The sequence below is a fragment of the Setaria viridis genome, chromosome 9 (genome assembly GCF_005286985.2).
Source record: "Setaria viridis chromosome 9, Setaria_viridis_v4.0, whole genome shotgun sequence".
In the NCBI taxonomy this organism is placed as follows: domain Eukaryota; kingdom Viridiplantae; phylum Streptophyta; class Magnoliopsida; order Poales; family Poaceae; genus Setaria; species Setaria viridis.
In genome coordinates this window covers 5643433-5665806 of record NC_048271.2, presented here as the reverse complement: position 1 = coordinate 5665806, position 22374 = coordinate 5643433, and the positions used below count along the sequence as shown (strand labels likewise).

Below are 22374 nucleotides of genomic sequence, written 5' to 3'. Positions count from 1 at the left end.
AAGGCCAACTTTACTTGGGCTGGGCCCACGCTTCCCAGCACACGAGCCCGAGTCCAACTCGCGGCCCGGACGCCGCCGCCTCCGCTTTCCCCCTCTCCGTCGTCCTCCTCTCCCCCAAGTCAGTTTCCAACGAAGCCCGAAGAACCGAGCCGCCCTTGCCGAGAACTGAAGCCACCGGACGCGCGGCCTCCTCCCGCCCCCGCTGGCGCCGAAACCCGCGCGAGAATGTGAGAAAATCCTTCAACTCGGCGGGTAGCTCAGTTTCTTCTTTGCTGTTTGCCTGACAAAGGGGGATCGGTTTGCTGCTGTTGCCGCGTGCGCAGGACGATGGCGGAGGCTGAGGCCGGCAGGGCAGCGATCCGGCGTGCCTTGCGGTCGCTGAAACGGAGGCACCTCGCTGAGGAAGGGGCGCACAGCCCGGCCATCGAGGCGCTCACCCGTCCCTTCGCCGCCCACGTAAGTCCAATCCCCTACTCTTCTCTTGCTCCTTTTCCCAATCTTGCCATTAACTTCCTCCCTGTTTGATCGAACATAAAGTATGCAATCAAATGTGTGTTACTGATGATACTACTTGGGTCTACTGAATTCTACTGTCGGTCTTGCCGAAATATCCCAGTTTTCTTTTTAAGAATTTTTTGAGGATGCCTTGGGTGTTTAGTGAAGGAGAGATGTTTTGTTAATTCCTTGCAGGCTTTGGAGTGGAAGGAGAAAGCTGAGAAGCACGAGTTGGAGCTGCAGCAGTGCTACAAAGCACAATCCCGGCTCTCCGAACAGCTTGTAACCGAGATTGGAGAGGGTAAGGCATCAAAAGCACTGCTCAAAGAGAAGGAAGCAATGGTTACAAGTTTGCAGGCTGAACTTGAGAAGACGAGGTATTAAATATGATTCATTTTTTCTAAGCTTCCTCAGAGTCATGGAGAACATGCACTCAGTGCTTGTGCAAAGCTTTTTTGCAGCGAAGAGAATGTGCAGCTAAAGCAGTCACTTGATGAAAAAACAAAAGCCTTAGATCTTCTTATTCAAGAGCACCAGGCAGTTAAAGCTGAACTTGAACAGGCATTAACAAAACTTAAAGCTGCAGAGGATGAGAACCAGAGTCTGATTGATCGATGGATGCTAGAGAAGATGAAGGATGCGGAGAGGCTCAACGAGGTACCTTATTTTCCTTTTATTGCTAAAAAAGCATGTTTCTTGTATGCGGTATCTGAAATCACAGATTGTTCGAGCATTATGTTTGCGGCTTGCCTACGGAGCAACTGGCACTGATATGATGGATAAAATCTTTTAACCTGTTAGCAATATATATTATTTTATCAATAGTTGCAATGGTCCTGCAATAACCAATTGAGAATCAGAGATCATGGCAAAACAAGCATGCTTACCATACCATAACGCTGCAATCAGATTTTTTTAGTTTAGTTCTATAATTTTGCATTGACTGCCGAAGCGTTATCCTTAAAGATGACCTTCTTACAGCAGTCTTGAAATTTCTACCACTTATTTGTCTAATACCGTACCCGTAGCACTAGCATGCATAAGTTACTGTGTTAACTGTTGTAAAATAATTATCTAGGCCAATTCAATGTATGAGGAGATGGTTCTAAAGCTAAAGACAGCTGGAGTTGGTGCTATACAACACAATGCACAGCAAGAAGCTGATGGCATCATACGGCGTTCTGAAGGCGGTTATATGGAAACACCAATCCCATCAACGTGCACAATCACCATTCGTGCTCATGATGGTGGATGTGGATCTTTGATGTTTGAGCATAATTCAGACAAGCTAATTAGTGGCGGTCAGGATCAAACTGTTAAGATATGGGGTGCATATACTGGTGCCTTGACCTCCACTCTACATGGTGTATTGGGATCTGTTAATGATCTTGCTGTGACCAATGATAACAAGTTCGTGGTTGCTGCCTGTAGCTCCAATAAGCTGTTCGTCTGGGAAGTCAATGGGGGGCGTCCTCGTCACACTCTGACTGGTCACACAAAAAATGTTTCTTCTGTTGATGCAAGCTGGGTGAAGAGCTTTGTTGTTGCTAGTTCATCCAATGATCGTACTATCAAGATTTGGGATCTCCAGACAGGTTTCTGCAAAAGCACCATAATGTCAGCAAGCAACCCCAACTCACTAGCTTTCATTGATGGTGACATCATTTGTTCGGGTCATAGGGATGGAAATCTCCGGCTATGGGACATCCGTAGTGGGAAGTGCACTACACAGATAGCTGCTCATCTTGATGTCACCTCGGTCTGTGTGTCGCGGAGCAAAAATTTTATTCTTACAAGTGGGAGAGATAATGTGCACAACCTTTTTGATGTTAGAACATTGGAGGTTTGTGGAACATTCAGGGCCACAGGTAACAGAGTGGTGGGCAGCTGGGGCAAACCTTGCATAAGCCCTGATGAAAATTGCATTGCTGCTGGTTCTTCTGATGGTTCTGTTTACATATGGTCAAGACTGAAGAATGACACGCCAACCATCCTACAGGGGCATTCTTCATCGGTTCTTGCAAGTGCATGGTGTGGGCTAGGACCCCTTGCCACCTCAGACAGAAATCATATTTATATTTGGTCTTGAGATATCTACATTTTTATTAATGATCCAATCCAAGACTGGAGGGTTTCACTTCAGTATGCTAATATTTGCTTTCCTCCTTACTGATAACACTAGCTTTCATGTGAATGGCCTAGCTGGTTTCTGAACGTTGTAAATATCAAAATTGACAGTTCACCACAGCAACTACTTCGATTCGCCATCTGTGGAATGGCTTAGGAGGTTTTGATGGCAGAATTTTCTTGCTATTGCTGATTCTGTTTGGTGTTATTTTTTTAACAGTAAATTTATAAACCGCCAGTCAGCTTAGCAAACATTATCCAACATTAAGTAAAATGACATTGAATTGATTTGGGAATGGTTTCTCCTAACCACTTTTGATCTGCTATTTTTACTTTTTGCGTCAATTAATTTGTTAAATAAGCTATTATCCTTCCTTGTGCTTTGTTGACTTGAGGTCATCTGGACTTACTTCTGTGGCATGATATGTAATGAAACCTGATAATTTTCCTTCTGAGGAGGTGGTGAAAACCTGATAATTTACCTGCAACTTTCGCCAGAGAAGTTAAGTCTATACTTACTCTCTAATCTTACACGGTTACACCTGCACTTGAAGCAGGAGAGATCAATTAAGCCACCTGTACTTGTTCTTTTCACCTGACTTAATAGAGCACTGTGTTGTGGAACGTGGAGACGGGAGCCAATGAAGCCGGTCAAAATCTGTACGTCATGTGATGGCCTGGACGTGCAAAGCGCGGATACGTTTGAGCATGGTTTATGTGTACCATATTAATTTCGCAGCACACGCTATGTTCCAAACTCCAAATTTTACAACAAGACAAAAGGATCCAGAAGAGTAAGCAAAGAACAACTGTTCTTCAAACTTTCAAAGCCTTACAGCAGTGCATGATAGTGACAAATATTGTGAGTTTTATTACAGCACTGCTTGATTTTTCCCCCAGTAAAGATCAAAAAACAATTGCATCGCCGCCGAGTCACCACCCTTGAAAAGGTACTGCCACTAATCTGTCCAAACCATTTTACAAGAATTTCCCAACAGACAATGAGCTATAAATCATTAAAAAATGCCTTGGTGATCATCATCATCACGAATATGATGGCCTGCAAGAAAGAGAGGTTTTCAATGCTCAGGCAAATAGGCAATGCCCATCACAGCAGGCCACCAGCTATTCAGCTGACGGCATGATACGTAACAGTAGCCAGAAAAATAAAAATGGGCGTCGATTTCAACCCGGTCGCCGTCACGGAAAGGAAGCTTGACAGAGAAACTGAAACACTCTCGGAGATCAGATCAGATGGGATCGAATTGGCCAGGCGTAGTGAGCATGGGGAGCCTGGCCCCACATAGCAGAGACACGGATCCACGGGGGCCAGCTGCAACCGCTCGCTGGGTGAGTGGACCCGCGCGGGGCCCTCGACGGCGACGAGACACCGTTCAAGTGGGCGCGTACGCCCCACCGGCCCGGCCGGGGGCCCATCGATCGCCTGGTCTGGGCGAGCAGGGCTTCGCCACAAGAGACACCAATCATTGGGCTCGTTTCGTCTCCATGGGTTAATTGCCGCAAGGAACCCATCAATGATTGGGGACTTGCTCATGGCATGCTCTAGAGTCTAGTGTATAGTTTCATATGGAAAATTTTATATGGTTTTGTGCTGGATTTGCTGGGAAATGGTCTGGAGTTTTTGTCAGGGTTGCATAGGTGTTCAGTGTTCTGAATGACTGTCAGAACTTGAAGTGTTCTGAAGCTCTCTGTTCAGTCAGAGTTGATCTGCCTGTGCTGTTTGCAGACACAAACTCGTTCAGGAGTCAGAGAGCTTACAGGTTGAGAATTTACAAGTTTGTCTTTGTAACAGCATGATGAAATTACTTCATATATGACAGCTTCAGCTCAACCTGAACAAAACGTCTAGCACATCATCTGATCAACAAAACATCTATGATCATCTGATCAGACTGAAGAACAACCAATACAATACGGCAACATCAAGGCTGAACTTAATAATAGCACTCAGCAGACTCAAATTTCTTTACCTACTAGGCATCAAACAGACTACGCAGGCAGGCGCCGATCGATCACAGGCTCAAGAAGCCCCGGTCGCCGCGCGCCGGCAGGTTGATCGGCCGCGGCGAGCTCTCCGCGGCGCTGGCCTCCGCGGCGCCGGCCTCCACGACGCGGTCGCCGAAGATGTGCACCGTCCTGGGGTTGGGCCCGCGGGAGATGACGCACGTGTAGTCCTCCGACGACGGCTCCATCTCCCACGGGTCGGCCGGCGCCGGCGGCGTGGCCTCGCGGCCGCTGCAGGCGCGGAGGGGCAGCCACGAGCTCTTGTTCTTGACGCCGAACTCGACGCGCCGGTCCAGGGAGCACGACCTGACCAGCAGCGACGGCGACGTCGCGGCGAGGACGATCCCCTCCGGCTGCTGGTCGCCGCAGTCCAGCGCGTCCGCGAGGCCGTGCAGGGCGTTGTCCCGCCACGGCCGGCGCCTGCTGCTGCCGGCGGCGTCGGTGCCGGACCTGAAGGACGCCGCCGCGTCGAGCACGGAGGTCGGGCTCATGGAGAAGGCCGTCTCGGACTCGGCGTCCGGCACGGGGCCCTTGGCGAAGACGGTGCCGGTGGGCAGGGAGGAAGAGTGCAACAGCCTCGGGGAGGCGAACAGGGCACGCGCAGTGGCACTCTTTCTGCCGCCGGCGCCGGCGCTGTCGCCGTCGCATGGAACCGTCGACGAGCTCGCGAGCTGATCGGAGGCGTGGCCCCGCTGCGCGGCGGCGCCGCTGTTCATCGACCTGGACCTCCTTCTCAGGATCATCTCCTGGATCTTCGATCTCAGGAACATGCCAAGAACACTGGACCAAGACCAACTGCACAGCACTCTGCACGGACGGGCAGCAGCACGAAAGAGGTGTCAATTTGCGATGAACTGAACTGATCAGATTCGCCGAAAACAAGTGATTTTTAGCGAATTCACAGACTGATCTTGGTTCTACCTTCAGTTCGATGACCAAGAAGCAGCAGCTAGCAAGAACCAGCAAGCCTTGCAAGCCCCAGCACCATGGACGAGACCGTGAGCTTTAAGTATTGAGCGCGAGGGCCAATCAGAAGCCTCAGAGGTGCACTCAAACGCAACTGCAAGCTCAGGGGTGGAAGCAAAATGGAACCTCGCAAGCCTTGGCAAGACCCTCAAGGCACCTCGCGATTCAGCTCATGCATCAGCGTGCCTTGCTTCACCTCGAGCAAGAATTTAAGACCTCAATTGCTAGTTACCTACGACCTGGTCTAGAGTGACACAATGCAAAGAGAGAGAGGAGAGAGAGGGGGGGGGGGGGCGATGAGGAGGAGGGGGGTTGGGAGAGCGCGGTGATCTTAAAGAGGGCTCTCCGTCTCCTCCCCTGACCTCTGTGCCCCTGTGATGTCAGTGTTGGTTTGTGTGTGTGTGCTTCCAAAGGGCAGGTCCTTATCTTCATCACTGCCCATCTCCATCTCTTTCTCCGCCCTCGCAGCTCGCGAGCTCCTTGTGCTGTGTGTTACCGGCTACCTTACCGCCCGTCGCTGGCATCGGAGCCCATGCGCGGCGCGGTAGATTCCGGCTCCGTTGGCGCCACACGGCAGGGGTAGATTTGCTGCCGATGGGTGCTTGGCAGGCGCAGCACGATCTTGTCGTCCTGCTCTAACAGATGATCCAATCCAATCAATGATTGAGTTGAGCGGATTCGCCCTTTTCGTGAAGGAACACCTCATCTTAATTTTCTTTTCTTGCTTGCATAGATGAGCAGCGCAGAGAAAATGCAGGTAGATCGATCACACCTGGTTAAACCACTTGTTATTATTGTACGTCCAGGAATCTAGCATTGTCAATAAAGAAATGGCCTCTCAAAAATTTTGAGGAGTGTTGAAACACATGAATTTAAGGGAAATCTCTCAAACGATCTCTCTGTTCAAAAGTACAAGGCGTGTTTATTTTTGGAAGTGCCTTGGAAGTTAGACTTTATCAATCTAACCATTGATTTCTCAACAGATCGTTCTGAAATATAAATCTGATAAATTAACAGTCAAAATCTCCGAAGCTTGATCTTTTTTCTTGCAAACAAAAGACACAACGACTACTCATTTCAAACTGTTTCTTTGGCCCGTTGCGTTGCGTTTGTTTTGCATCTCCTTTTCTGCATCGCACTGCAGAGCCCCCTCACAAATGCGTGCCGCGGTAGGCCTCGCCAGTGTTCACCTTCCACGTCCCCTATTACAATGACAGAAATGGCAGCATCATGAGCCATTTGACCCTACCTAATTTGGGGGCTAATGGCGCTGCAAGGAGTGTGGGGGCAGAGGCAGGCGTAAGAGATAAGACAGTAACTTGGGAGGTGGACTAAATAAATCTGAGGAATATTTTCTTCGCGACAGCATCTTGTTCTGTGCGTGGATAACCCAAGGTCCAATTCAATATGATCTGATGGGACCCCCCTGCTCTAATAACCAAATTGTTTGAAAACTACTCCCATTAAAGGGGAGTGTTGCAAAATGGTCAGAGGGATTTAGTTGAGACTATTGAGAAAATATCATTACGATGTGTGGCTATGAATTTATGCCAGAATTTTCAGATGGTACAAGCATTACATTGTTTTCAAGATCCTGCAGGGAACAATAATTAAATGCGAAAAATAGCATGGAAGAGATGTGTGTATTTATAGTGAGAAAAACTTTATTAATAGAATGATTGTCCAATCAAGTTTTTGGTGGGGAAAAGAACGAGAAAATTTGAGGCAAAACACAACTCGCGCTGCACACCAAGATCCCAGTTCACCCCCTCCCAAATCTCTTATGTGAAATTACTCTTATGTAAAAAAAATGCGTATGCTTGCTTGTAGCATCTATTTTGAACTTTGGGTTTTCAAGAGATTGACACATTAAAAACCCATGCACTCATACATCTGGTTTGTTTAGGGGGAAAAGCCCACACACCTTAAGTACGTGGAAAAAAAGTTTTAGAAGAACTTAGAAAAACAGTATTGCAAACCCTATGACACGCTTAACCCAACCATTGGCGGAGCTTCTCACAGGCCAGTAGGGGGGCCATTGCCCCCTCCTTGACCTTGTGCAAAATCCATTACTTCCTATCATTTGGTTTGATAAAAACAAAATTTAGTCTTGTTCTTCTTATGGTTGGCTCATGCTGGGTTTAGGAGCAAGCTCCGCCAGTGAAACCAACCAGACAAAGCACAACTGTGGCGGTGAAATTTTCTCCACGGTGTGCCACTATGATTGCACCTAGCATGCCGCTCACGGCCATGCCTTTGTTGCACGGGTCCTCACAAACTTCTTGCCGTAGCCAATCATTAGAGCTGAGCTGACACTAGGTCACTAGCCAATAATCAATCCGTGTGATTATTTGTCTACCTTTCCTTTTTGTTTGGGCATTTGTTTTGCATGTTTGACTAGTGAGTGATGGGCTGAGACGACTTGAAGCATCAGCTGTGATTTCACAACCATTTTCTTGTACTATTTTTTTTCGCACCGCGACAAGCTCGTGATCCGAGCAGAAAGGGATCGGCGTACCATCAATTTTCTTTTTTGTTTCAGGATCCACAGGAGCAGTACGCACCAGCTGACACTGGGTCAAGGTTTTCTTTTACGCTTATTAAACATTCGTTGACACGCCAAAATCATCTGATGCGTCATGGCATCTGACTTCTTCCAGTGTCCACTGCTATTTGTTTTTGTACACAGCAACTGCAAGAGTAGCGTGGCTATCGTACATGCACGTGACGGACGAGATGGCCGTGGGTGCAGACGATGGAAGCTTTTGTGCTTTGGTCAATGGCAGGCAGTGAAAATTTGCGGCACCTTGTCCTGATACAGCCGTCAGGCAAAAGCTTGTGGGCGGCGATGGAACGGCACATTGGAAGGGGGATAGAGCGGCAGGTGTAAAGAACCGCTGCTTCTCCTTTGGTACTTGTTCCAGATTAACAAACCAACCAACCCATGCCATCATCACACATGAACCCCTTTTTATCATTGTAGAAACAGTTAACCATCTCTCTCTTCCTGATCAGTTTTTTTTTCCTGTCTAGGATTCTAGAGGCGCAATCCGGGTCATGTACCTTCATTTCTTCTCCATTGACATTGCCCAAAGGGGTGATGGGGAGGGATACCTAACCTGCATGCCCTCCTGACCGACGCATTTCGCAACTGTCTTTCCTCTGAAAACAGATGCGTTTCTGAACCCAAACCCAGGTGATGGGGAACTGGAAATACCAGGCTGTGCAGAGCATGATGCTTGGCCGTTGCAACTCCACATGCTGCAACAGTGCAGTGATTGGACATGTCTCATTGCAAACAAAAGTCGTGATGGAAGAAATCAGCGAGGATAATCGTAAAAAGCCTGCTGTTAGTTTCTGACTTTCTGCGACCTCAACAATGTGCTTGTGCAGTGGTAGAAAGGTGAAAGACCAGGGCAGTTGCTGTCACTGGGGTCAGTGAAACACTGAAACGGATCCGGGTCCAGCACGCGTGCTTGCCTTGCCTCCCTTTCGCCTTCAGCGAGAAGCCCCCCAGCTCAAAGCGGAGAAAAAAACAAAAGAGAGGAAGCATCAGCTCAAAGCGGAGAAGTGACCAAGGCTAGACAAAAGCATCAGCTCAAACAAAAGTGCCGGACTACTGGTAACAGTGGGGTTGAGGTTGAAGTGAAGCTGCGCCATGGAAGCTTCATGTGGAGCTGTCGAGGTGAGAGAAAAAAAACAAGCCAATCCGGCGGCTGCTAAGTTGCTGCCAAAGCAGGGCGTTCGATCGCAGCTCAGGGTCGCCGGGTCGTCAAATCGTGACGGTGAACTCGGTTTGGCATTCTCATTCTTTGGACGTTTTGGACAGCTACTGTTCATCAGATATTTCCCTTGTCATCCTAGTACCGAGGAGTTCAAATGTTTCGTATTTGTTCTGATCCGGCTTGGACTGAAGTACTGAACTTCCCTTGTCATCCTAGTACCGAGGAGTTCAAATTTTTCGTCCATGGCCATGTTTAGTTTCCACCCAAATCCCAACTTTGACACTATGCAAAAAGAAGATTCCCCATCACATCAAACTTGCGATACATGCATGGAGTACTAAATGTAGATGAAATAAAAAACTAATTGCACAGTTTTGTTGTACTTTGCGAGACGAATCTTTTGAGCCTAATTAGTCAATTTTTGGACAATAATTCACAAATACAAACGAAATGCTACAGTTGCGCATTTATGACAAACTCCCAACTTTGGCACTCCCAAATTGGGAACTAAACAAGGCCCATTTCAGTTTGTCACGCACCCTCGTCTCTCTCCTGGATTGGAGTTGGACGAGACGAGACGCGGTACCGGGTTACTCACATCCAAGGTGCAGTGGCATCGTTGGAGGAGGGACCAATCAGAAGGTTCGAAGGTCGGCAGCCATGGAAAACCTGGCACGTAGCTTCTGCGATCGATCACCACGACGCTACGCAGCGACCGATCATCAACTGGACCGAACAAGATAACTTTGTTTAGGCCTTTGGACTTTGGAGGATGAGCAAGTTCCATGCTGCAGTGGAAGATCGCATCTGCAACTGCAAGGGAAGAACGCAAAGGCAGCCACACCACCAACAGGCCGGCCATCATGGTGTTGACCGGGCGAATTTAACTTTCTTGCGGAGAACTCTAATCTATCTGACCAACCGTGCCTGCCTTTGCCCGCTCACCGGATAAGGTTTTTAGGTCAGAATATGTTCCCAAACTTGCCTCGTTTAGCCCTTTTCAATCGGGTCAAGAATCAATTCCTAGTCCCCCTTTGTTTGTAGTCCTAGCGGCTGGCGCCGGTTCGGAACGAAGGAATTTCACATGAATCATATTTCGAAACGTCAAAATAACCGATCGCGTTGTTTGTTGCGAAATTCTCTGGAAATAGATGAAAGATCCATGCTGAATTGCTGATCAAGCGTAGTCAACAAAGATGCCGTTGGAGAGGCTTGTGAACCAATATATGCTCGTGTTCCTCTTGCCACGGCAAACATTGCATGTGCGGTGCCCGTTGGTTCCAGCTCGGCCAAACCACCGGACACGTCACCCGGAGCTCTCGCAAAAGCAAAGAGAAACAGAAACCCTTTGTCCTCACCGGCGTCACGTCGGCGATCACGTCGTGCGCCAGGGCCTCTCTTTATTGGTTGAGCCTTCGGGTCCCGGGGGCATCAGCCTGCTGAGATCGCGACAAACAGAGAGGCAATCAGTCACTCGAGTGCAGTTCAATCAGACGCAATTTGATTCTCCTGCAGAGACGATCTCCTGATACCACACGATAATTTCATGCAATTATTGGCTTGGTTAACGTTTAAAGCCACACAGGTCACAGCAGATCAAGACAAAAGGAGACGCGAAAACTGCGACGTTTCTACTGATGCGATCAGCATGAATTACTGCTATTTATGCTAGTAGTACATCATAAGAAAACGAGTGGAAAATTTACTCTTACAATTGTTAATACAGTTCCTGTGTTTTAAACTATTAATGGTACAGCACGCAACAAGGAAACAATTCTATTGTTTTGCTGAGACTTGGAAGGCACATGTTGAGCTAGCTCTTGATCTTCTTGTCGTTCCTGCCCCGTTTCCGCTGCTCCCTCCTCTCTTCCGAGTAGTGCTTCTTCACCAGCATCTTGTGCATCGAAACCTTCAGCGCGGCCAGCACTGAGGCTAACACCTCCTCTTGCTTTGCAACGTCGAGGCTTCCTTGCAGCGCCAAAAGGAGCTTCTCACCGTGTGGTACCTCACTGTCTTCAAGGATTGCAGGACAGTTATCGGAAGATAGCAGATCCTTTTGGAAGCGACGAATGATCCTTAAACGAGTTAATAACTGGGAGGAAGCCTGGTTGGGCATGTTTGATGCACCCATGACAGTCCATAGGAGTTCTGATGAGAAGCTGGATGCTAAGCTAGTAGGAATATAGCTCTTTTCCATTGTAATCACCTGCAATTGGATAAGGTGCATCGGCTAATCAATAGGATACAGAGAAAGCAATTGTCGAACAGTTGAGACATTAAAGAATTCTAGCATAATTGAGCCACAAATACCCAAATTCTTATCTGAGCTTTCCAATTAGTTACCATATTTAGTGAGACAATCAGCATCTAGCTAGTAAGAGTGTAAGACTGGCATTGCATAAGAGTCGTTGTAACTGCATAAGCTACATGTCAGGCTTCTCAGCCAGTAAATTAAGTACAATAAAACCAGATAAAAACTGGCATGAAAAAACAATTTGGACCTGGAAAGTAATGGCCATCAGCACTGACCACAGAACAATGTCAACCGTGTTAATGGTAAATGGTAAATCTTGTTTATACTAGGTCATGTAAGTTATCTTGAAGGACACTAAATTTGTCTACCAATAGGCATACCTTTAGGAAAGATAACTTCTTTCCTACTAAATCACATGCTAAAAGCATTACGCCATTGAAACTGCAATGTGAAAAAATAGCGCCATGTTAGAACACAATAAATACCATCACTTTCTGGCGGAAGTACCGCCCCACAAGTCAAGCTTACCTTTGAATAGCTACAGCAACCAATGAGCCATCATTACTCGGACGTATATCTGCAATGGCTAGACTGCTATCATCTGTTTCATTCAATTCCAAGAGCTCTTCCATCTGCAAGTAGTTCTAAGAACTGTCATATACAAAAATAATTTGAATAATATTGAAAACTGAGAAACAGAAAGAATGTATATTAATGTTCTTTTCACGAAAAATGCAAAGTGATATCTTGAAGATGCTACCTTGTCTCTGACTTGGCATGTATCAAGGAGACATCCATTTATGTGGTCCCACAAGCGAACCTTAGCAAATGAAATAACATCAGGAAAAGCTTGTTGAGACAAAAGTACATGTCAATATACTAAAGCGACTATGTACCCACAGTTGAATCACCTCCTCCTGATATAAGAAAGCTCTGATTTTCAGAAATGTTTGTGAAGGCGATGCATGACACAAAGCTGCAAGAAGTATCAAGTCAACAACTAAGCTCTGAAACTTCTACAATCAGAATCATGACTAAAACTCAAATTCCTATATATATACCAAAAGAACCTAAAAACAGAACAAAACTATAAACAGTGGAATTGTACATAGTACATACTCTGTATGTCCAAGGCAAAAGCTTTGTATTTCGCGGGCCCCTTTAAGAGGATTCTTTGGGAATAACGCTACCTACGAAATTAATTGCAATGCAATAAGAGAATAAGTCTGAAATTATGCTCCCTCGATGCAATCAGTGCGAAGAACAGAAATCATACTCGTATTTTGGAGTCCCTATCAGCAGTAGCAATGAACCGCCCATCTGGTGAAAACTTCTGCAATCCCAACCAACCAAATGACATAAGCATGGTTAATTATACGGCCGTACGGGACATGAAAGGAGCAACTGACAACACTGAAGTGTAGCACACGTCAGGAGGAGATACAAATATATAGCATAGGTAATAGTAATACACAATTTAGAATTTGTTCATACCATACTAGTGATGATACTACAGTAGTGACCAAGAATTGACACAGGTTTGTTATCAACTGAAACTTGTTCTGTACCATCTTCCCCCAGAGTGACTAACCAAACAACACCAAACTTATCTGCAAAAGTTACATACAGGTCATCGTTGCTAATAGCAACTGCACTGACCCTCTTCTCTGAAGTTCTGCAAGTGAAAACATTGCACCAAATTCTTATCTAAATTACATTATCAAAAGTGTGAAATTTCATAGAAAGAACTAATATAATGGAATTTCATAACAGAATTAACATAACAAGCTGCTGGTATAGGGCTATTCCAGTTAAAAAATGTCAACTACACAGATATAACAGATTCCATAGACTATGGATACTGAAAACTTAAAGGCCCATTGTTCCGGTGCCAATGTGTTATTCACATTGAGAACAGAAGAACAGTACATTGAGAACAGAAGAACAGAGTATGTCACTTACATAGTCCGGATGCAACGCCACGAATCAGTTTTCCAAACCTTCACAAGTTTGTCGTCACCAGCGGATGCAAATAAAGCACCACTCACACTAAAGCAAATAGCTCTTATAGCATCTGAATGAGAACGGCCGCCACAATCATCTGACAATAAAACTGGAGAACCAACCCTGGGTGCACAAAATAAATATTTATTCGCACATTCTACCAAGTGAATCAAAGACAAAGTCTCCACTTCTCACTAGGACATGTGAATTGGGCAGTACAAAACTCAGTATTCGAGAGATGAAATTTCATTGATAACAATTTACACAACCTGCTGGGGGAAAAAGGGCAACTCTACAACTGCACGATGAGCAGTTAAGCTAAGTTCAAAAAAACGCATTACCACACAAAATCTACCAATAGTGCAATCAAAATACGAGCTCTTTCTACATACGAGGTTCAGGGTTAATCAGGAATCGGCGATACAAGCGAAGACCAAAGAGGGTATTTACTTGAGATCGAACACGCGGAGCTCAGGGCCGATGGCGACGGCAACAGAGTTTCCGTGCGGGTGGGCGGCGATGAGCGCTGGCGCGAACTCCGCCGCGCCGCTCACCTCGGCCTCCTCGACAGCTCTGTCCTCCATTGCAACAGCAGCAAGCGAGGGGGCTCGGATTCGAATCGAGCGCGAGATGGAGGCGGGGAGGGATTCAGGGATTAGGGTTTACGGGCAGCTCGCTCGTGGGGCCCAGAGGCCAGTGTCATGAAGGAGTGAGTGCATGGGTTGGTGGGTTGTAAAGCGGCCCGACTCAAGCTGCAGCCCAAAAGGCAATGGTCTGTTTGCCATCCCTTTGCCTTTGCCTTGGGCCTCCACGAACATTTGCTCCGTTGGTTCTTATTTTATTTTCCATTTTTCTATAAAGTATCCACTCCGATAAAAAAATCGTATTAGAATTCTTGGCAATTTTAGTTCACATTATTTTGGCAAGTAAATAATTATATATTTGACCATAAGTAGACATATAAACGTATGTAGGCTGAAAATGTGATATTTCAATATGCATAATCTTTTTTACTAAAAATATATTTTTAAGAAGATGTTTAAAGTGCCACCTAATAACTATAGCGATGTCCACATCATCTTACAATTCTTTCTTTAATAAACATATAATAATCGGTAGCTCTCCTTGATTCTTTTTCGTTTCAGGAAAAAACAATCATTTTGTTTAGTCATCTAACCCGTTTTGCAACAGATCATTTTAGAGTGGCAGAGTTTCCCTTTTGGCGTCCACGCATTACATTCGAACGCATACTTTTATCTTGGTTTCATATAGTTTCAGTCCTTTCAGCACAAACCAAACAGACTCTGCAGTGAAAAGTGTTTTGCCTATCCAAGACTGTAAGCCGAACAGAAAAGACAAGGAACCAGGCACGATTTTGTATTAGAAAGGCATTCTGAAAACGATCCGTATAGACAGTCCCCTGAAACTGTGCAGATCAGACTGACGGATGACCTACGAAGTGACGGAAGACACGAGGTGGCCTCCGGGGAAGGCGTTGCCCACGGCCATGTCCCTGCCTGCCGGTCAGGCCTCAGCCTGTCAGTCAGTCACTCATCAGCCAGGTGTGTGTTTCGCCGACGAGCTGGGACATCTTTGTTCCGCTGCGTGTTGGCAGCCTCGGCGCACCGCGGAGTGCTGTCACCTGGTCACGTCCATGCACAGCGCGGCGCATCCAGAGCCCCATCCCGACACAGAACGTCCCGGCGCCGGCGACGTGCCGCTACGTGCCCTGACACGGGCGAGAGGATGATCAACAGCTAAGCAGATTACTCGCTGGCAATTAACCGGGGGCGTACGTGAGAATGGACGAGACGAGACGAGCGAGATCGACGTGATCGATGGGTGGCGCGTGCGTCTTCTCAGCCACACCAAGCATCTGTCGCCGCCGGTGACCTCTGGCAGCACCTGGACTTGGCCGTGTCACCCCGACCGGCGACGGGACCCAACGCCGACGCCCGGGGAGATGCCGATCGTTAGCGATGGGGCAAGCGTATGAGCACCGCGTCCGTGTAGAGCCATGTCAGTGTGTCACCTTGTCAGCCTGATGAATGCGATCGAGCCGACAGGGAGAAATACGATGTCTCGTCTCGTATGGATCGATTGCTCCTGCACACACGGCGAGTGGATTATCGCTTGCTGCAGGATCATGTCGGGTCCGGTGCGACGAGTAGTCCATCGATCCTATCTGTATCTCCTTTCTGTCTCGAGAACAATGCAATGAATCAAGCAACCCCTACCAAGAAGAGAGAAGCGGCGGAGGTCTTGTACAAGCAAGAGTTTGGTGACCCGTTACGACAAAACTGTACACAGGAACTGTACATACTAATGTGACATGTATAGCATCTGCCAAGTGTCATGCAGACACATGGTGCCCGTCTCGCCATCATTGGTCGGCATTGCTCATCGTCATGCACGGTTCAGGGCATCAGGCATTGGCCTCATCTCAGAGTCGTGACCCACTGGGGCATGCAGCTACTCGGTAGCATTTGTTGGCCATACTGGATCACTGAAAACTCGGCGGCATGCATGGCCGGCAGATGATGTTTCTTTGCAGCCGCAGCAAAACTTTAATTTGCATGCGTATGCATGCTTGATCAATTCCGAGCGAGGCCATGTCGATCGGCCAACTTTTTGAAAAGTTTGCACATCTGATCGATGAGATAGCTAGATTCCACCACCACATGCCCTTTGTTACAAGCTAACGGCGTAGACGATATCAGCAGCAGCCTGGCCTCTATCCTACGAGCAAGGGCAGAGACCGCATAATCTGCTCATACTTTGACCAAAAACAGACTTCATCTTTGACAAAAGTGCCATCATGGATCCATGTGGACAATCAATGTTAATGACTCGATCAGCAGGCTAATGCGTACGTATGGGGCACTCCTCCTGCATGAAGCAGTATCTGGTGTTTCTTCTGAACTGTTCCCTGCTGTTCAGGGCATGCAGAACCGATCGAGAAGGAATTGTCTCTGTACTGCACGTACTACCAGCAGAGGAGGGAGTAAATGGCCTGGCATGTATCTGATCATCTGATGGCGCCCCCTCCATGTGCCAAAAAGCTCGGTCTTTCCCGGCGAAAACAATCCGGTTAATTGCGCCGGTCGTCGGATGGCGACAGGTGCCACTGCCATGCAAGCATCGGCGTCAGGTACTGTAGCAGAGCCGCCCTCTCTCTCCTTCCAAGAAACCATATAAACACGCCAAGCCAATCCACGGGGAGAAGCACAAACAACGCATAGCTCCACTTCCCAAGCAACAACATCGACCTGCACCTGCACTGCACTCAATCCAGAAGCTCTTGCAGTCCAGGAACAGATCGATCAGGAGCCTGAATTCGTTCGGGGCCGGGCGGTTGCTGTTGAATCATTGGTGAATCGAGGTGTGGCCATGGAGGTGGAGGCGGTCAGCTGCGAGTGCTGCGGGCTGGAGGAGGAGTGCACGGGGGAGTACATCGGCGGCGTGCGGGCCTACTTCGGGGGCAGGTGGCTGTGCGGGCTGTGCTCGGAGGCCGTCAAGTACGAGGCCGGCAAGTGCGCGGGCGCCGGCGCCGGCGACGTCGAGGAGGCCGTGCGCGCGCACATGGCCATCTGCCGCACGCTCAAGAGCGGCGGGCCGGCGGGGCGAGTCGCCGACGGCATGCGCCAGATGCTGCGCACCGCGTCCTGGAAGAAGGCGGCCGCGGCCGCCGCGGCGTCCCCGGCGCCGTCGCCGAGGGGGCACCACCGCGCCTCGCCGGTGTCCGTCGGGCTCTGATTATGATCGCGCTACGAATCGAGGCGGCGGCGCGGCGTCGTGCTTGGCTTAATGGCTCCTGTGAGTTGCCCACTAAGCTTCGCCACTTCCTCTCGCCTCGCTAGGGTAGGCTCTGGTGCTAGCGTTCTTCGTTAGACCGAGCGCCATGGCCCACGGGTGTGTTGCGACTTCTATGTAAGTTTTGATTTTTGATGAACCAGTTTGTACATATATGCAAGGATCGATCAAGCCTTTGAGATTATGGCTTTGATGAATGGAGAAATCAAATAACTTAAATCAAACGAGCTGGTTGTTCTTGGATTAAACTCGGCCATCCGTGTCTTCTCCCGCGACGACGCCATCGCCGGCGGCAGCTTGCACAGTTGCACTGCGCCTCATCAGCAGTCAGCACACTCCACTACCGGGTGGCCTACGTCGATCGTAGTTTGCCTTGGCACTTTCTCGTACAGCGCAGGCGCACTGAGCAGTCGACCCAGTGCGCCCCGGCGTCGTTCTGGATAGCGGCCATGGCGTGCGAGCACGTCCGCGTTCTTCGCCCAGGCGCCCAGATGGAGAAGAAACATCTGCAATTTTTTTTCAGAAATTGCCCTCGAACAAATTATATTTACATTTACACCCCGAGTTGAGCTTGCCACCTGGTTAACCAGCCGTTGGATCACGTTCCAGCGCGCCCTGATCGGCGCTTGGATGGCGGGGCTGCTCATCCGGCGCCGTCTCTGTCGCTCCATGGCCGGTTCTCACCTTCCTCGCCGCCGACTGCAACGTGGTTGGTTTCTTCCGCGGACTTTCTTCGCCAGAGCCTGCTATCGTATCCGCTGATCTGATCAGAATCTCTTCCGCGCTCGTCCGCATCCCAGAATCTGTCCTTGAGAGAGAGATCGCGTTCCTTTTCTTCTTGAAAATTGATTAATTATTAACAACTATCATCTCGCAACCTCTCTCATAACCAAGAACCAAACACGCCGTTTTCATCCGTTGTTTTCAGAGTTCTCTCGCTCTCGGCGCACATGCAGAAAAATGGCGATCCCATGTTCCCGGAGACGCATAGAGACACAGATGTAAACTGGGAGAGAGGGGATGCAGTTAATCATTTTGTTTTGGATTTTTCTTATTCCTGAATCTTTTGTGAGAAAATTGGAATTCCCTTATAAAGTTTATCCTCAACTCGGTTCTCAACCACCACCAGTCCGTCCACCATGACACCTCACCCATACGGCCGTCTCCGTTGTTTGAGAAAAGAACGAATAGCAACACGTTCCGGTGGCAACTGCTTTCATACACCTGGCTTGCTTTGGGCTAGACAGAGAAAGGTGGACAGATTTTTTTCGAGAAATAAAATGCCTGGTCATGTCCAAGAGAGGACCTGGAAAAGATTAGTTTATCCGTTGATGGAGTAACCTTTTTTTTTTGTTAATGAACTAGTTCAAGTGTTATGGCCAGTAGATTATGACTTGTTGACCATACGCCACTGACCCACTGTGCATGGTACTATGAAAATACTCCTAGGACATTGTTGTATCGTTATCCCTTCCTATACCGTCCACGTTCATCCAATTAGCCGCCTTGATGGGAGGATTTCCAAAAGGACGAGCGGATTCCGAGGCAATGATGTGCGCGCTGCAAGCCTGTCCGATCCTGAAGACTCAAGGCATGCTTTTCAGGAGCTGGAGAAAAGTTGACGCACGCTTTTGAAGACGGCTCCAGTACTAATCATAGCTCACGCAGAACATCCATGATCCATCTGCACAATGTTTTGACAAGAAGCTGCAGCGTTCACAAACACTGTACTACAGTACTCCTAGGTACTGTAAGTGGCGACACGAAACACATTGTCTGAACTCTGAAGAACGAAGAAGAACAAATTTCCAGCAGGGGCAAGCGCGTCAGGATTCAGACAGTCGATCTGAGCAGAGTCGAGAGCCTTCAGAGTTCAGACAGTGAGCAGGTCACGGTCCTGCACACGTAAGCTAACCATTTCGCAGTCGTGAGTCACCGCTTCCTTCAGAGCAAAGTGTCTTTCCGCCCATCTAATCCCAGTCAACCCACCGGTGCGCGGCAGAAGCAGCGGCGTGCCTCGCCGACAGCGACGGAGACACTTGTCTGAGAAGCTAGCCATGTAAAATTTACGAGAGGGATTCAGAAGCTTCCAATGGTGATGGACCGACCAGGAATCCTAGGATGTTTGATGCTAATTAAATTAGGAGAACTAAACATGAACTAATTTTATCTAATTAGGAGAACTAAACATGAACTAATTATCAAATTAATTATACAGATGAAGTCTAATTCGTGAGACGAATCTATTAAGACTAATTGATCCATCATTAGCAAATGGTTATTGCAGCACCACATTGTCAAATCATGAACTAATTAGGCCTAAAAGATTCGTCTTGCGAATTAGACTCCAATAATTTTGTAATTAGACTATATTTAATACTCTAATTAGTATTCAAACATCCCATACGATATGATAGGTGCTAAAGTTTAGCATGGGTATCAAACACCCTAACAGGGATTAACCCGGAGGTTGGGTTTTATGTGCATGTGCTGACACTTGCACGAAACCTAGGAGCCGGCGCATGGAAAGGGGCCGGCCGACATGCCGTGGTGGGCCGTGGGCGTCACCCTCCTTCAGGCTTCAAGGAACCAACCAACCAACCAACCAACAGCCGAGTCCTCCGGAGGGCGTCACGCCTCACACGTGCAGAGGCCGGGGCACGCGGTCCGCCGGCCAGGGAGCGCTGCTCGACCCCACCCGATCCCGACCGACGCGACGTGACGCGTGACGGGAAACGCAGGTGGGGTTCAGCTCGTGTCCGTCCATGGACGGACCCATGCGAGGCAGATGGCTCTGGTTGCGTCGTCGTAACGTGTGGGCTTGCTGTACCCAAATGGCTGGCTGCAGAAGCTTGAAGGGCCGGCCCACCGAGGAGCAAGTCTCAGTTGCTGGGCCGCATCGCTTTGCTCGAGCCGCTGGCGATCCATTCAATTCAACACGAGTTCATCCAGTTCCGTCCCCCACCCAGAGATCTGCTGCTGCTGCAGTGCCGTCCAGGAGAAGCCTGGCCGAGTCGACCGTTGCTCGCAGTCGCAGATGCCGTTGCGCCGGCACGCCGCTTCAAATTTCGAAACCCACGCCCTCCCGTATAAACACCCCGATCCCAATTCCCAACCCACCAACCCCACCAAACCAAACCGACGAATCGATGGACGACGAGAGGAAGGAGATGGATCCGTCCCCACCGGCGGCGGCGCCGCCGCCCAGGAGGGCGGCCGCGGCCACCGTCAGCGGCACGCCCACCGCGTCGCGCGGAGGCTCCAGCACGGGCTCCTCCTGCTCCTCCAACTCGCACCCGTCCGCCCCCGCCTCCACGGGGACGCCGCCGTCGGCCGTCGTGCCGTGGGCGGCGCGCGCGGGGGACAGCTGCTACTACCCCGGGTGCCGCAAGGACGCCAACTGCGCCTGCGACATCTGCCTCGCCAGCATAGATGCCACGCGGGACCTGGTCCGCGCGCCCGAGGCGGCCTCCGCGCGCAGGTTCTTTGCGGGCGCCGCCGCCGCCGCCGCCAGGGGCCGGAGGCCCGCGCTCTTCTGCCGCGACCGCGGCGCCGGCGCAGGGGAGGGGTCCGAGCTCAACGAGCCGCCGTGGACGCCGCCGATGCGGTCCACGGCCAAGTCCAGGCGGGCGCCAGGGCAGCAGGCGTCCGGGGAGAGCGGGGGCGGGGCGAGCGGCGCCCGCGGGTCGCATGACTGGGCGCTCTACGCGGCCACGGTCCTTGGGTTCCTGCTCCTGCTGTGGGTGGACACGGGGCTCGTCCCGGAGGCTGCGGCGAGGGGGTTCGGGCCCAAGCTGTCGCCGGAGGCCGTGGCGAGGGTCGGGGCCGAGGCGCGACTAGCGCCTGGCGGCCTAGAACACAAGCTCCGCGTCCTGGAGCGCAGGGTCGGGCAGCTCGTCGGCGGCGAGAGGGCCGCCAACTGCAGCTCGCAAGACTCCGTCTGGCGACTCCACCAGGTTCCTCATCCCTGCCGTTCCTGCGCCTCCTGACATTCTTGATTTGATCGAAGAGACAAATCGCTGATAATTTGTTTGTGCAGAACGATCAGCACGTGTTCCACTGGCGCTGCACGGTGTACAAGTCCGTGGCGGAGGAGGTCAGCGTCTGGGGGAGCCCTCTCCGCACCTCCGGTCTCCTCCCGGCCACGCTCTCGGCGCGGCACCTCACCCTACTCTCCGGCGAGATCACCGAGGTAACCAAACCACCAAGATCTAGTCCTTTCTTTGCCCAGACTAAGCACCATCAGGTCGCTGAGCTCTCCCGCGTCTCGCATTCGCTTGCAGTGGTCCGACGGGAAGGTGTGGCCGACGGTGCGGGCGAGCAACGGCAGCTCCTGGGCCTACCGGAGGCAGAGCGCGTCGGCGGTGCGGTTGGAGCCGGAGACGTGGGTGCTGGAGTACCAGAGGAGCGCGCTGTTCGAGGGCACGCGGCTTATACCAGCCGCCGCGGAGCTGCTCGCGTCCAGGTGCTCGACGATGGCGCGGCGGGCGCGGCGAAGGCTGCAGGCAAAGCGGCGGCTTTTCGGTGGCGCACAAGCGAACCCGACCTGACTTGGGCTTACCGGAGATCGATTTGCTTTCTAGGATGCTTCTAGTAGTTCTAGTAGATTCATCTCATCTCCTGTGAGATTGATCAGGACTTCTGTGTTCTTTTGGTTTGGTTGCAGTGATGTGTAGGCAGACAGCCGGATCTGAACGCTGGAAATCTTTCATCAGATTATTATTTTAGGATCATGAACAACATCGTGTGCGGTGCCAGTGTGCCTGTGATCTGTGTTGAACCACAGAGTCGTGGCACAATCCCCTTTTGGTGCAGGGACCTAAGGATTTTCTCCATAGTTTTCAGAAAATGATTCATTTCCTGCCCCTTTTTTTTTGCAGAGTTCCTTGAAACTTCTGTGTTTCGATAGATCTTGCTGGTTTGGATGTGAGAACTCGTTCATTTACTCGTGAGATTTGATAAGAT

At 49.7% G+C, this 22374-nt stretch overlaps 5 protein-coding genes across 5 annotated transcripts; 3 read left to right on the top strand and 2 right to left on the bottom strand.

Annotated features, from left to right (window-relative positions):
• Positions 1 to 77: 77 nt before the first annotated feature.
• On the top strand, positions 78 to 2815 carry LOC117835968 (autophagy-related protein 16). The gene is made up of 5 exons (XM_034715307.2): positions 78 to 227; positions 324 to 456; positions 691 to 872; positions 957 to 1152; positions 1574 to 2815. Coding segments are annotated over exons 1-5 (1524 nt in total). The 5' UTR covers positions 78 to 225; the 3' UTR covers positions 2585 to 2815.
• A 1596-nt stretch (positions 2816 to 4411) lies between these two features.
• Positions 4412 to 6009, bottom strand: LOC117835969 (uncharacterized). Its single transcript, XM_034715308.2, has 2 exons — positions 5569 to 6009; positions 4412 to 5454 (listed from the first exon to the last, which is right to left on the bottom strand). The coding sequence occupies exon 2, from the start codon at positions 5415 to 5417 to the stop codon at positions 4656 to 4658; it is 762 nt and encodes a 253-aa protein (XP_034571199.1). The 5' UTR covers positions 5418 to 5454; positions 5569 to 6009; the 3' UTR covers positions 4412 to 4655.
• A 4939-nt stretch (positions 6010 to 10948) lies between these two features.
• Positions 10949 to 14283, bottom strand: LOC117835058 (uncharacterized). The gene is made up of 10 exons (XM_034714408.2): positions 14047 to 14283; positions 13555 to 13719; positions 13087 to 13267; positions 12869 to 12925; positions 12712 to 12782; positions 12493 to 12568; positions 12353 to 12412; positions 12121 to 12224; positions 11973 to 12033; positions 10949 to 11544 (listed from the first exon to the last, which is right to left on the bottom strand). Exons 1-10 carry the CDS (start codon positions 14178 to 14180, stop codon positions 11152 to 11154), a joined length of 1302 nt encoding a protein of 433 aa, XP_034570299.1. The 5' UTR covers positions 14181 to 14283; the 3' UTR covers positions 10949 to 11151.
• A 2336-nt stretch (positions 14284 to 16619) lies between these two features.
• LOC117839845 (uncharacterized) lies at positions 16620 to 17633 on the top strand. The gene has a single exon (XM_034720273.2). It carries the CDS (start codon positions 16987 to 16989, stop codon positions 17350 to 17352), a length of 366 nt encoding a protein of 121 aa, XP_034576164.1. The 5' UTR covers positions 16620 to 16986; the 3' UTR covers positions 17353 to 17633.
• Positions 17634 to 20292: 2659 nt separating this feature from the next.
• On the top strand, positions 20293 to 22149 carry LOC117836526 (uncharacterized). The gene is made up of 3 exons (XM_034715978.2): positions 20293 to 21365; positions 21449 to 21601; positions 21693 to 22149. Exons 1-3 carry the CDS (start codon positions 20559 to 20561, stop codon positions 21957 to 21959), a joined length of 1227 nt encoding a protein of 408 aa, XP_034571869.1. The 5' UTR covers positions 20293 to 20558; the 3' UTR covers positions 21960 to 22149.
• The last annotated feature ends 225 nt before the right edge of the window (positions 22150 to 22374 follow it).